The sequence below is a fragment of the Perognathus longimembris genome, chromosome 13 (assembly GCF_023159225.1).
Source record: "Perognathus longimembris pacificus isolate PPM17 chromosome 13, ASM2315922v1, whole genome shotgun sequence".
Classification (NCBI taxonomy): domain Eukaryota; kingdom Metazoa; phylum Chordata; class Mammalia; order Rodentia; family Heteromyidae; genus Perognathus; species Perognathus longimembris.
The window spans coordinates 59,541,861-59,554,823 of NC_063173.1; the positions used below are offsets into that span (position 1 = coordinate 59,541,861).

The 12,963-nt window shown below is 42.5% G+C and overlaps 1 protein-coding gene and 1 long non-coding RNA gene across 4 annotated transcripts in view; one reads left to right on the forward strand and one right to left on the reverse strand.

The window, feature by feature from the left end:
* The window catches only part of Kdm2a (lysine demethylase 2A), a 105,296-nt gene that overhangs the window by 70,306 nt on the left and 22,027 nt on the right, over positions 1 to 12,963 (forward strand). For all 3 annotated transcript variants that reach the window (XM_048361190.1, XM_048361191.1, XM_048361193.1), the window contains 2 exons: positions 8,093 to 8,219; positions 10,919 to 11,313. In XM_048361190.1, the coding sequence (XP_048217147.1) occupies positions 8,093 to 8,219; positions 10,919 to 11,313 (522 nt within the window). The remainder of the gene's footprint in view (positions 1 to 8,092; positions 8,220 to 10,918; positions 11,314 to 12,963) is intronic.
* LOC125362361 lies at positions 3,772 to 12,319 on the reverse strand. The gene is made up of 4 exons (XR_007213064.1): positions 12,298 to 12,319; positions 8,453 to 8,458; positions 7,242 to 7,247; positions 3,772 to 3,957 (listed from the first exon to the last, which is right to left on the reverse strand). It is a non-coding gene; the product is annotated as an uncharacterized LOC125362361 (long non-coding RNA).

Genomic DNA, 12,963 nt, shown 5'->3' on the forward strand with positions numbered 1-12,963 from the left:
TCCTTCCTTCCTTCCTTCCTTTTGGTAGGTTATGGGGCTTGAACTCAGGTCCTAGGCGCTATTCCTGAGCTCTTTTGCTCAAAGCTAGTGCTCTACCACTTTGAGCCACAGTGCCACTTCCGGGTTTTCTGTTGGTTAACTGGAGATTCTTACAGACTTTCCTACCCAGGCTGACTTTGAGCTGCGATCCTCAGATCTCAGCCTCCTGAGTAGCTTGTGCCACCAGCACCCACCTAGCTCCTAGTCTTTTTGGGGGGTGAAAATGCAATGTCAGTTGAAGGAATAGCAAAAGAGAACAATAGTTAAGATAAATCTGACACAGCATAATATATTCACGTGTTGATTCCCAGAATGAAACATTAAAAAAAGAATCATAGAAAGCAGAGCAGACTGTGTTGAGGAGCAGGTACCATCAGGTGGGTGAAGGCTACTAAGTGGGTGAATGAGGGTAGTATGGTTGAAATACTATATATGCATGTGTGAAAATGAAACAGTGAAACCTGTTGAAATTGTTTTTAAGAACAGGAAAGGGGATGAGGCCAAGAGATAAAAAGATGAGTTTGATCTGGGTACATTGGATATATATGGAAGGGTAACAATGTATACCAAAAAAAAAAAAAAATATATATATATATATATATATATATCAAGGGCTGGGAATGTGACTTAGTAGTAGAGTGCTTGCCTAGCATGCATGAAGCCCTGGGTTCAATTCCCCAGCACCACATATATAGAAAAAGCCAGAAGTGACGCTGTGGTTCAAGAGGTAGAGTGCTAGCCTTGAGGAAAAAGAAAACAGGGTCAGTGCTCAGGCCCTGAGTTCAAGCTCCAGGACTGGCAGGGGGAAAATAGATATATGTAATCAGCTGGACATGGTGGCTAGTGCCTGTAATCCTAGCTACTCAGATTGCAGTCCAATCCAAGGCTAGCCCAGGTAGAAAGTCTACAAGACCCCATCTCAACCAATAAAAAGGTGGGTACATTGGCATGTGCTTATCATCCCAGCTAGGAGAGAAGGGTAGATGATTGTGATCTAAATGATTTGCCTGTGTCAGCATAGGCAAATAGCAGATCCTATTCAAAAAGTAACCAAAGCAAAAATGACTGGTTCCTGTGCCTCAAGTGGTAGAGTACCAGCCTAACAAGTCCTGAGTTCAATAATACCACCAATAAAGAACCAGGTAGTAAATATTCCAGGCTTTGTGGACCATAGTGTATTTGTTTTAACTTTTTGTTGTTGTTGGTTGTGGAACTTGAACTCAGGTCCTGACTGCTGTCCCTGAGCTATTTTATTTTGTTCAAGGCTAGTGCTACAACTTTCAGCCACAGCACCACTTCTGGTTTTCTGGTGATTAATTGGAGATAATAGTCTCATGGACTTTTCCTGCTTGGGCTGGCTTTGAACCCGTATCCTCAAATTTCAGCCTCCTGTGTAGGATTACAGGCCCAAGCCACTGGTGCCCAGTTTATTGTAACTTTTTAACCCTACCATATAATATGAAATACTCAAGTTAAAGTATGCCTACCAAATACTTCACAACTATGCTACATCCCCAGCCCTAGGTCTTTCCTGTTTTTGCAACCATTTAAAAATATAAAAAATACAGCTGGGCACTGGTGACTCACATCTGTGATCAGGAGGCTGAGATCTGAGGATTATGATTTGAAGCCAGCCTGGGCAGGAAGTCCCTGAGACTCTTATCTCCAATTAACTATGGGGGAAAAATTTACTAGCCTTGAACAAAAAGTTCAGGCCCTGAGTTCAAGCCCCGGAATCAGCAACAAAACAAAACAAGAACAGCAACAAAAGCCCTCTTCATTTATTAGCTTCACAAGAACATACAGCAGATCAAATTTACTAGCTATTACTTTCTGGGTTACCCATATGTTAGGAAATGAGGGTTTAAATTTTTTTTTTTTTTAGCAGAACTCTGATTGGTTATAGTTGAATTTTATATAGTACAAATAGCATTGACCTTAATTTAAACTCTAGGGTATTTAGATGTTGTAATGTTCAGCTTTTGCTAAAATTAACAGCATATATGAATGCAGATTAGCAAATGCAAGAAACTTCATAGTTGGTAAATTGCAGAGAATGGCATGGAAGTATTCCAAATATTGTTCTTGAAACTTAATTTTTTAAGCATTACAATTTTAATATTACTTATTATTTGTTTTCTCTACTACTAGAGGATGAGCTGGGGGTCTTGTGCTTGATAGGTAAGCAGATGTTGTAACTTTTATAAGGGCTGAGCATTGACCTATTTAATGTGGTCACATTGGCCATGTAGTCAAAGTTGATCCCTTACTGGTTCCTATTTTGGAAAGATACTGATCTCTTTTGGTTTATACACAAAATTGATACTACTGTTGGAGCAACAGGAATCAATTTTTTAAATAACTTTTATGACCAGTAAATTTCTGCCTGTTTGTTAAAAGTAATGAAACTACACGAGATAAGTAGTTTGGTAAGTTTGAAATTATAGTAAAGGTATTTAGATTAAAATTATAAGACATTTCAAAAGAAAAATCCTGTAGTTCTGTAGTAAAATATCCTTGCTCTTAACCATTCTAAGACATAATACTAACCACCTGTTGTAAGAGTTATTCTGATAATTATATTTTTGAGCACATGCCCTTTTTTGCACCTAAAAATGACTGTTGTATCATGAACTTAGTTGATTTGCTACCAGGAAGAAAGTGAATATAGTCAATAACATAAGTAAAATTTCCTATAAGCTCTTAAAATTAACAAGGTCAAACTGGGTGCTGTTAAGGTTATGCTTATAATCCTAGCTACTTGAGGGCTGAGATCTGAGAATCTAGGTTCAAAATCTGGCCAAGCAGACAAATCTCTGAGACTCTTACATCCAATTAACCAGCAAAAGCCAGATGTGGCAATATGGCTCAAATGGTATTATGTCAGCTCTGAGTTGGAAAAAGTTGAGCAAGAACCCTGATTTCAAGCCCAGTATCAGCACCAAAGAACAAAATAAACAATAAAAACAAGATAAGTAAAAACTGATCTTGATGTAATTCCTAGACCATGTTTATTACAAATGTCAGCTTTTAGATCTTAACTGTCTTCTTTTCTTCTTTTTTGTTGGTCATGGGGCATGAACTCTGGGCCTGGACACTGTCCCTGAGCTCTTCAGCTCGAGGCCACTGCTCTAACCACTTGAACCACAGCGCCACTTCTGGCTTTTCTGAGGAAACGAACCCTTGGCTTCATGCCATGCTAGGCAAGCACTCTACCATTAAGCCACATTCCCAGTCCCATTTTTCTATTTTTTTTTTAAAGTATGGAATAATTCCTTCATTTCACAAATCTGTGTATAAAATATCATTGAATCTCATATATATATGTACACACACAATTTTTATTGCTTTTTATACTAACCTTTATCTGCCAGTAACAACCTGTCACCCATTTAATGTTAATAATCCTCCCTCCCTCCCTCCCTCCCTCCCTCCCTCCCTCCCTCCCTCCCTCCCTCCCCCACCCTCCTTTTCTCCTTCTCTCTCCTTCCCTCTCTCTCCCTCTCTGCCAGTCCTGGGGCTTGAAGTCAGGGCTTGAGCATGTTCCCTCTTTATGCTCAAGGCTGGCATTCTACCTCTTGAGCCACAGCGCCACCTCTGGCTTTTTCTGTTTATGTGGTGCTGAGGAATCAAACCCAGGGTTTCGTGAATGCTAGGCAAGCACTCTACCACCAAGCCACATTCCCAGCCCATTACTTTCAGCCTACAAAATTTAATTTAAAAAGAGGTACAGAGGATGCTTTACAGAAGAAACATAAAATGTGTTAATTGTCACACCTGTAATCTTAACTACTCAAGAGGCCTAGATCTGAGGATCATCCTTTGAAGCCAGTGGGGGCAGGAAGACCCAAAAGATTTATCCCCAGTTAATCACCCCCTCCCTCAAAAAATAAAAAAAAGCCAGAAATGGAACTGTGGCTCAAGCTTTAAACTACTGGGACAGCACCTAGGCCCTGAATTCAAATACCAGGACTGGCACCAAAAAGGGATTTTATAAATTTATTTTTTATTCAGGAGATTAGATTTTGGTGTTGTTTAGGCTAGTCCTGGGCTCAAGGGATCCCCTCCTTTAGCCCCAAAGTAATCTAGACTTACATGCATGTACACCATGCCTTGTTAAAAAATAAAGTTGAATATCATTTTCTTCTCATGCTTCCCACTTTGCTCTTTCCTTTCCTTTTATTTCCCCTTTCCTTTCCTTTTTACCTTCTTTTCGCTTTCTTTTCTCTTTCCCCTTTCCTTTCCTCTTGTCCTCTCTTCCTCTCTTCCTTCTTTCCCATGGGGCTTGAATTGAGAACCTGGTTGGTATCTCTGAGCCACAGCTCCATTTCCTACACTTTGGTGATACAAGCCAGGATGCCTTCCCCAGGATGCCTCAATCTTTAGGATTATAGGCATGAGCCATCAGCACATGGCTTCATTTTTTTTTTTTTTGAATGATTCTGGGGATTGAACCCAGGGCCTCACATTTGCTCGGCAACATACTGTGCCAAAGGGGCATCTCCTGCCCTTTGTTCTTATTTTGCTTTTGAGATAGGGTCTTAACTGTCATTGCTTGGACTGGCTTCTAACTCACAATCCTGCATCTACCTCCCAAGTATCTGGGATTACAAGTGTGCAGTTTTACTACTCTTCAGCTTTCCTTTTCCTCCCCTATTCTCTTTCATTCTTTCCTTCCTTCTTCCTGTCACTATTACTGATTTCTCAACAGATTTCCAAAGGGCTTTAGAATTTATTGTTGTCCTCAAGTCCTAAAGGTTCTTCCAGTTTTTAACACAAAAGTGTTAACACATTTCAAAGGCAAGTGAGAAACATCAGGTGTCATGGGCTTGAACTCACGGCCTAGATGCTGTCTCTGAGCTTTGTGGTGAAGGCCAGTGCTCTACCACTTGAGCCATAGCTCTACTTCCCACGTTTTTGGTAGTTAATTGGAGATAACAGTCTCATGAGCCTGGCCCAGTGGCTCATGCCTGTATCTTAGCTACTCTGGAGGCTGAAAGACTGAAATCTGAGAATTGTGGTTCAAAGCCAGCCCAGGCAGGAAAGTCCTTGAGACTCTTATCTCCAATAAACTACTCAGAAAAAGCCGGGAGTGGCACTGTGGCTCAGGTGGTAGAGTGCTAGCCTGGAGCACAAACGGCTCAGGAGGAACAGTGCCCAGGCCCTGAGTTCAAGCCCCAGGACTGGCCAAAAAAAAAAAAAGTCTTATAGTCTTTCCTGCCTGGCGTGCTTGGAACATTGATTCCCAGATCTCAGCCTCCTGAATAGCTAGGGTTATAAGTGCAAGCCACTTGTGCCCAGCTTGATGTGTCATTTTGAATTTGGGTGCCAGCAGCTCGTACCTGTAATCCTAGCCACTCAGGAGACTGAGATCTGAGGATCACAGTTCAAAGCCAGCCTGGGCATAAGTGAGACTCTTACCTTCAATCAGCCACTCAAAAAGTCAAAGTGATGGAGCACTAGCCTTGAGCAAAAGAGCTTAGGGACAGCACCCAGGCCCCGAGTTCAAGCCCCACAACTGACATATGACATAAATCAGATAGATAGATAGATAGATAGATAGATAGATAGATAGATAGATAGATGTGTGTAAACAGAAAATCTGGATATCTCCTATTCCAGAAATAAATGTATTTGACTTTAAAGCTGTAAGCACATGAGACTGTGAGATTCAGGCTTGAGTACTCAAGTTAGAAAGCTAATTGGGGTTGATTATGAAAAGCACATGCCTGTCCTGCCTTCTTATGAAAAGGTGATCTTGTTCCACTGTGATACTGTGACCCTGTGACCTGGTCAGGGGATTTGAAAGATTACTTCAGTTGAGGGCTCTGGAAAGGGGCAAGTGAAGTTTTTACTACACAGTGAGAGATTTGCAGCATCCTCAGGAATAACAGATTTCAAAACAGTCTTAGAAGTATTTGGCTTTTGAAATAATGACCTCTAAACAAATGTAGCAAAATCGTTTATCTTCCTCATTGATTAATCCATGCTATGACTTTCCCTTGTCTATGGCAGATCTAAAGACATGTTTATGGTATGCGTTTATTGTTCTTCAGCTGGAGTGATTTTGAAAATGCTCTTTGTGGGGAGAGTAGGAAGAAAACTCTTGGGTGTTTGTTTGTTTCTTTGTTTGTTTGGGGGGGAGGAAATAGAAAACTAAAGAATAGGCTGGGGTTGGGAATATAGCCTAGTGGCAAGAGTGCTTGCCTTGTATACATGAAGCCCAGGGTTCGATTCCCCAGCACCACATATATAAAAAATGGCCAGAAGTGGTGCTGTGGCTCAAGTGGCAGAGTGCCAGCCTTGAGCAAAAAGAAGCCAGGACAGTGCTCAGGCCCTGAGTCCCAAGGCCCAGGACTGGCAAAAAATAAAGAATAAGCTGGTGGTTTGGTGGCTCATGCTTTTAATCCTAGCTACTCAGGAGCCTGAGACCTGAGAATCACAGTTTAAAGCCAGCTAGGGCAGGAAAGTCTGTTAGACTTATCTCCAATTAACCACCAAAAAAATGGGAAGTGTTGCTGTAGGTCAAATGGTAGAGTACTAACCTTGAGCAAAAGAGCTCAGGGACAGTGCCCAGGGCTTACCCTCCCCCCTCCCATGTTCAAGCCCCATGACCACCACCATTTTTTTTTTTTGCCAGTCCTGGGGCTTGAACTCAGGGCCTGAGCACTGCCTCTGGCTTCTTTTTGCTCAAGGCTAGCACTCTACCACTTGAGTCATAGTGCTACATCCGGCCTTTCTGTATATGTGGTGCTGAGGAATCGAACCCAGGGCTTCATGCATGCTAGGCAAGCACTCTACCGCTAAGCCACATTCCCAGCCCAATAACATTTCATATGTGTGTATGTGTGTGTCTACATATATACACATACATACACATGAGTGTGTATGTAGCTGATAAATCACATTAACATGATACATAGAAGGGAAATGGAGGATGCATAGTGGGGGAAAGACTCTGTTTTTCTTGTTTTTGTTTTTTATTTTTGGTGCAGGTCCTGGGTCTTGAATTCAGAGGCTAGACACTCTCTGAGCTTTTGGACTCATGGCTAGTGCTCTACCAACTTGAGCCATAGCTCCACTTCTAGTTTTGGAGTTAATTGGACAGAAGAGTCTCATGGAATCTTCTGCCTATGCTAGCTTTGAACCTGGATCCTCAGATCTCAGCTTCCTGAGTAGCTAGGATTATAGATGTGAGCCACTGGCACCTAGCCTGTTATGTTTAGTGGCATGGTTTTGCTGTAGGCCAAACTAACCTGCCCTTAAATTCAAAATCCCCTTGCCTCTGCCTTCCAACAGCTGGAAGTGTGTGTTACTACTCTGAGCTGTTAATATCTAATTTAACATTTTTTACCCTTATCTCAAAAGCTAAGCTTTTGAAACTTGGCTCTGAATAGTTTTCCAAAGGACTTTTTATGTATTGTCTATTTTTATTTTTCAAGACCAGCATTCTCTTAGGTTAATAAAGTCTTGCTTCAGATGCCAACTTGAATTTGCATGTTGACTTAAAAACGTTTTTTCCTGAGTGTCTTATTTTAGTGATTCAGTTTGCCCTTATTCTCTTTCCTTGAAAATTGTGAGTTGCGTAGTTGGTACCGATGGCTCATGCTTATAATCTACCTACCGATGGCTGAGACTTGGAGGATCTTAGTTCAAAGCCAGCCCAGGCAAAACTTGTCTGTGAAACTTCATCTGTAGCAAAAATGCCATATTAGAGGGAAGAGGTGACACTGTTCAAAAAGAAATGTACTCATTACCTGATCTGTGTAGCTGTAACCCCTCTGTATATCACCTTTACAATAAAAATAAATTTTTAAAAATGCCAGGCTGGAGGCATGGCTCAAGTTGTACACTGATTGAGGGGTTGGAAACATGTCTCAGTTGGTACAATGCTAATCAGTGAGTGAAAGCAACAAGTACCAGTTTGTCTCTATCTTGGACCTAAAAAAAAAGAATGAGGTCTCACGTCCCTGAATTGAAGCCTCAATACTGACAACAAAAGGGAAAATATATAATTTTTTCTTGTTTCTTTCATTGTTCTGTTCCTATACAGGTTCCAAATAAATTCCGTTATCCATTCTACTATGAGATGTGTTGGTACGTGTTGGAGCGCTATGTGTACTGTATAACCAACCGCTCCCACCTAACCAAGGAATTTCAGAAAGAATCCCTCAGCATGGGTAAGTGTTCTGCCTACATGAACTTTCAAGAAACCCTTGCCCAGGAATATTCAGGAGATTGTTGCTTAGTAGTTATGTTTTGGGGTTTTACTTGCCTACTTGGAAGTACCATATGAAGTACTGTAGATCTGATCTTTATCTAGGTTGCTAATACTTAGCTCCTGGAGAAAGCTAATAACTTGTAAGCCAGGCCACCTGAGGCTCATGCCTATAATCGTAGCTACTCAAGGGACTGAGATCTGAGAATCTCAATTCAAAGCCAGGCTGGGCCAGAAAGTCCATGAGACTCTGATCTCCCACTAACTACCAAAAAGCTAGAAGTAGAGCTGTGCTTTAAGTGGAAAATGCTAACGTTGAGCAAAAAAGCTCCCTGAATTTAAGCATCAGGACTAGCACAAAAAAATAAAGTAAAAGCCAGCTCAAGTGGTGAAGTGCCAGCCTTGAGCAAAAAATCTCAGGGGCAGCACCCATATCCTGAGTTCAAGCCCCAGTACTGGTACAAAGAAAGAAAGGAAGGAGGGAAGGGAAAACAAGAAAGCTAATAACTTGTCTAATAAGTTTTAAAAGTGTACCATCAAAATAACTCTCCCAGGCACTATAATAAAAGGTTTACATACATCAAATTCTCATGTCCCTGAGCTTCTTTTGCTCAAGGCTAGCACTCTGCCACTTGAGCCAGGCGTGCTGGTTGGTCACACCTAAAGTTCTTACTTGGTTGGATAAAATCTAAAAAAATCAATGTCCGGAGCCAGCTGGGGCAGACAAACCCAGGAGATTTTTATGACCAGCCCAAAGCTGGAAGTGACAGTGTTTCTTTAAGAAGTAGAGTACCAGTTGTGAGGGAAAAAGCTGAGCAAGAGCTTGAAGCCTAGAATTCAAGCCCAACTACTACCTACCTACACACACACACACCACCACCACCACCACCACCACCAACAACAACAACAATTGAGCCAGTTGTACCTCTGTAGTCCTATCAGTGGAGAGATAGAGATCAAGCCCGACTACTGCTACTACTACTACTACCACCACCCCCACCCCCACACACACGCCAGTTGAACCTCTGTAGTCCTATCAGTGGGGAGATAGAGACAGAAAAATCAAGAATTCAGGGCCAGCTATACCAGTGGTTCACACCTCTATCCTAGTTACTCAGGGTGCTGAGATTTTGAGGATCACAGTTCTAAGTCACCCTGGGCAGGAAAGTCTGTGAGACTCTTCTCTCCAGTTAATCACCAGAAAGCCAGAAGTAGAGCTCCAGTTCAAATGGTAGCGTACTATCCTTGAGTGAAGAAGCTAAGGGATAATCCCAGAGCCTCAGAACACACACACACCAACCTGGAATACATAGTGACACCATCTCAAAAAAGTTTAAAAAAACAAGATCCTACTTTTATTGTCATATATGTGTGCCTGTGTGTGTGCGTATGTGTATACACGCCCACTCGGGTCTTGGGGTTTGAACACAGGGACAGGGGACTGTCCCTGAGCATATTTACTCAAGGCTGCCACTTGAGCTACAGCTCCACTTTTTGGGTTTTTGGTAGTAGTTATTTGGAAATATAGATTCATGTACTTTCCTGCCTGGGCTGGCTTTGAATTGTGATCCACAGATCTCAGCCTCCTGAGTAGCTAGGATTACAGACATGAGCCACCAGCAACTGGCCCGTGATCATATTTCTACTAAGAATCATGCTTGGGTTTCTATAATTGACAAATGGATTAAAATAAGCAGAGTTTTCGTTATTGGATTTTTATTTTATTTTTTTATTTTTTTATTTTTTATTTTTTTTTTTTTGGCCAGTCCTGGGCCTTGGACTCAGGGGCTGAGCACTCTCCCTGGCTTCTTCCGGCTCAAGGCTAGCACTCTGCCACTTGAGCCACAGCGCCGCTTCTGGCCGTTTTCCGTATATGTGGTGCTGGGGAATCGAACCTAGGGCCTCGTGTATCCGAGGCAGGCACTCTTGCCACTAGGCTATATCCCCAGCCCTGGATTTTTATTTTTGCAGTTCTGAGACTTAAACTCAGGGCCTGGGACTGTCCTTGAGCTTCTTTTGCTCAGGGCTAGCACTCTAAGCCACAGCACCACTTCCGGCATTTTCTTTTTTATATAGTTTTATATGAGGAATCTAATATAGGGCTTCACCATGCTCAGCAACCACTCACTCTACTACTAAGTCACATTCCTGGCCTTATTCTTGATAGATTTTTGTTTTGTTTTTCCAGTATCAGGGCTTGAACTTGAGCTCTCCCTTTCTTCCTAGCAATTTACCACTTCAGTGTGCGTGTGTGCGTGTGTGTGTGCGCGCGCGCGCGCGTGTGTGTGTGTGTGTGTGTGTGTGTGTGTGTGTGTGTGTGTGTACCAGCCAGTGCCAGGAATGGGACTTGTATTCAAGGCTTCTTGCTCTTAGTTTTGGGAATTTTTTTTGTTTTTGTTTTTGCCAGTCCTGGGACTTGAACTCAGGGCCTGAGCACTGTCCCTGGCTTCTTTTTGCTCAAGGTTAGCACTCTACGACTTCAGCCACAGCGCCACTTCCAGCTTTTTCTATCTATGTGGTGCTGAGGAATCAAACTGACGGCTTCATGCATGCTAGGCAAGCACTCTACCACTAGGCCATATTCCCAGCCCCAAGGCAATTTTTATACTGTCACATGGCCAGCCGGTATGCTCTCACTGCATTTTTGTCTTTTATTGGTAGATTTGGAGTTAAATGGATTAGAGTCTGGGAATGGAGATGAGGAAGGAATGGATCGAGAATCCCGCCGCTTGAACAGTAGGCGCTCTGTTCTCACTAGCCCTGTACCTAATGGAATCAACCTGGATTATGATGGACTGGGCAAAACCTGCCGAAGTCTTCCAAGTCTGAAGAAACCGTTGTCTGGAGACTCTTCCTCTGACTCAGGTCGGGGCTCCCACAATGGCCAAGTGTGGGATCACCAGTGTAGTCCCCGAAAGGACAGGCAAGTGCATCTGACCCATTTTGAGCTTGAAGGCCTTCGCTGCCTTGTAGATAAGTTGGAGTCTCTTCCACTGCACAAGAAGTGTGTACCCACAGGGATAGAAGATGAAGATGCTCTCATTGCTGATGTAAAGGTAAGCAACTGTTGACTTGGTGAGGATGGTCGGTTTCTGGATTTGGAAGGAGAAAGTATGAAAACTTACAATAGTCTTTGGTTTAACTAGAGAAGTTAATTTGTGTATGTGCTTGCTAGCCCTTCAGTGTTTTGGTTCTTAGAGTGGGATTTGTGTCTTTAATGAGGACTTAAGGCCAATGGCTCACACCTCTAATCCTAGCTACTCAGGAGGATGAGAGGCTGAAATCTGAGAATTGTGGTTCAAAACCAGCCCAGGCAGGAAAGTCCATGGGATTCCAGTAAACTGCTCAGAAAAGACTGGAAGTGGGGCTGTGGTTCAAGTGTTAGAGTATTCACCTTGAACAAAAGAAGCTCAGGGACAGTGCCCAGGACAAAACAAAACAGGAAATGGCGCTGTGACTCAAGGTGTTAGAGCACTAGCAGCCTTGAGCACAAAAGCTCAGGGCCCAAGTTCAAGCCCTAGGATTGACACAAAACAAATATACAAACAAAAAAAAAGCACATTCTTTAGGCTGACGCTTTGCAATCCTCAGGAGACTTAGACCTAGAAAATCTCAGTTCAAAACCAATCTGGGCAGAAAAATCTATAAGACTCATCTTCAGTCAACCAGCAAAATGACAGACTGTTATTGTGGCTCAAGTGGTAGAATAGTAGTCATAAGCAATAAAGCCAAGTGACAGCAAAGGCCCTGAGTTTAAGCCCCGGTACTGTTGTGTACATACAAACAAAGTACTTAAAGTGACATAGTGAAAATTTGTTTTTTGTTGTTGTTTGTCCAAGACCAGAACTGAAACTTGGTATCTGGCTGGGCACTGATGGCTTACACCTGTAAGGAGGCTGAGATCTGAGGATTGCAGTTCAAAGCCAGCCTGGGCAGGAAACTCCATGAGAATGAGTTCTAATAAACTTCAAAAAGCCAGAAGTAGAGCTGTGTTTCAAATGGTAGAGTGCTAGCCTTGAGCAAAAAAAGAGGTCAGGGACAGCACCCAGGCCCTGAGTTCAAGCCCCTAGAATCAGCAAATAAATAAATTTTGTGGGGATACCTAATGGTTTCTCCTACTGGCTAAGTCTCTGCCCACAGAGCCATATCTCCAAACCCAAAGAGTTAATTATTTCTTTTCCCCTTTTTTTGGTGGGTGAGAGGATTTTGAATGACAGCCTATATGGTTTTTGTTTGTTTTAGGTAAGCAGTAGGTTTATTTGAAAGTAAAAGGAAAGCTGTAAAAGTAGTGAGATTTCTCCACTAGTCTTCAAAGAAAGTAGATAGTACTGTCAGGAAAAAATTATGTATCCGCAGTTTAGCATTAAACTCAATGTATCCTGAGCATTCTCACTTGCTCCTCAAAATGGTATACCTGCTGATACCCAAAGTCTATTGTAATGTCTTAAGGATTGTACAAAAAGGGGGGGACAGGGTGGGGAGAGGGACTTGGAAGATCCTTTTTAACAATGTTGAAGAAAGAAGCATAGAGGGCTGGGGATATGGCCTAGTGGCAAGAGCGCTTGCCTTGTATACATGAGGCCCTGGGTTCAATTCCCCAGCACCACATATACAGAAAATGGCCAGAAGTGGCACTGTGGCTCAAGCGGCAGAGTGCTAGCCTTGAGCAAAAAGAAGCCAAGGACAGTGCTCAGGCCTTGAGTCCA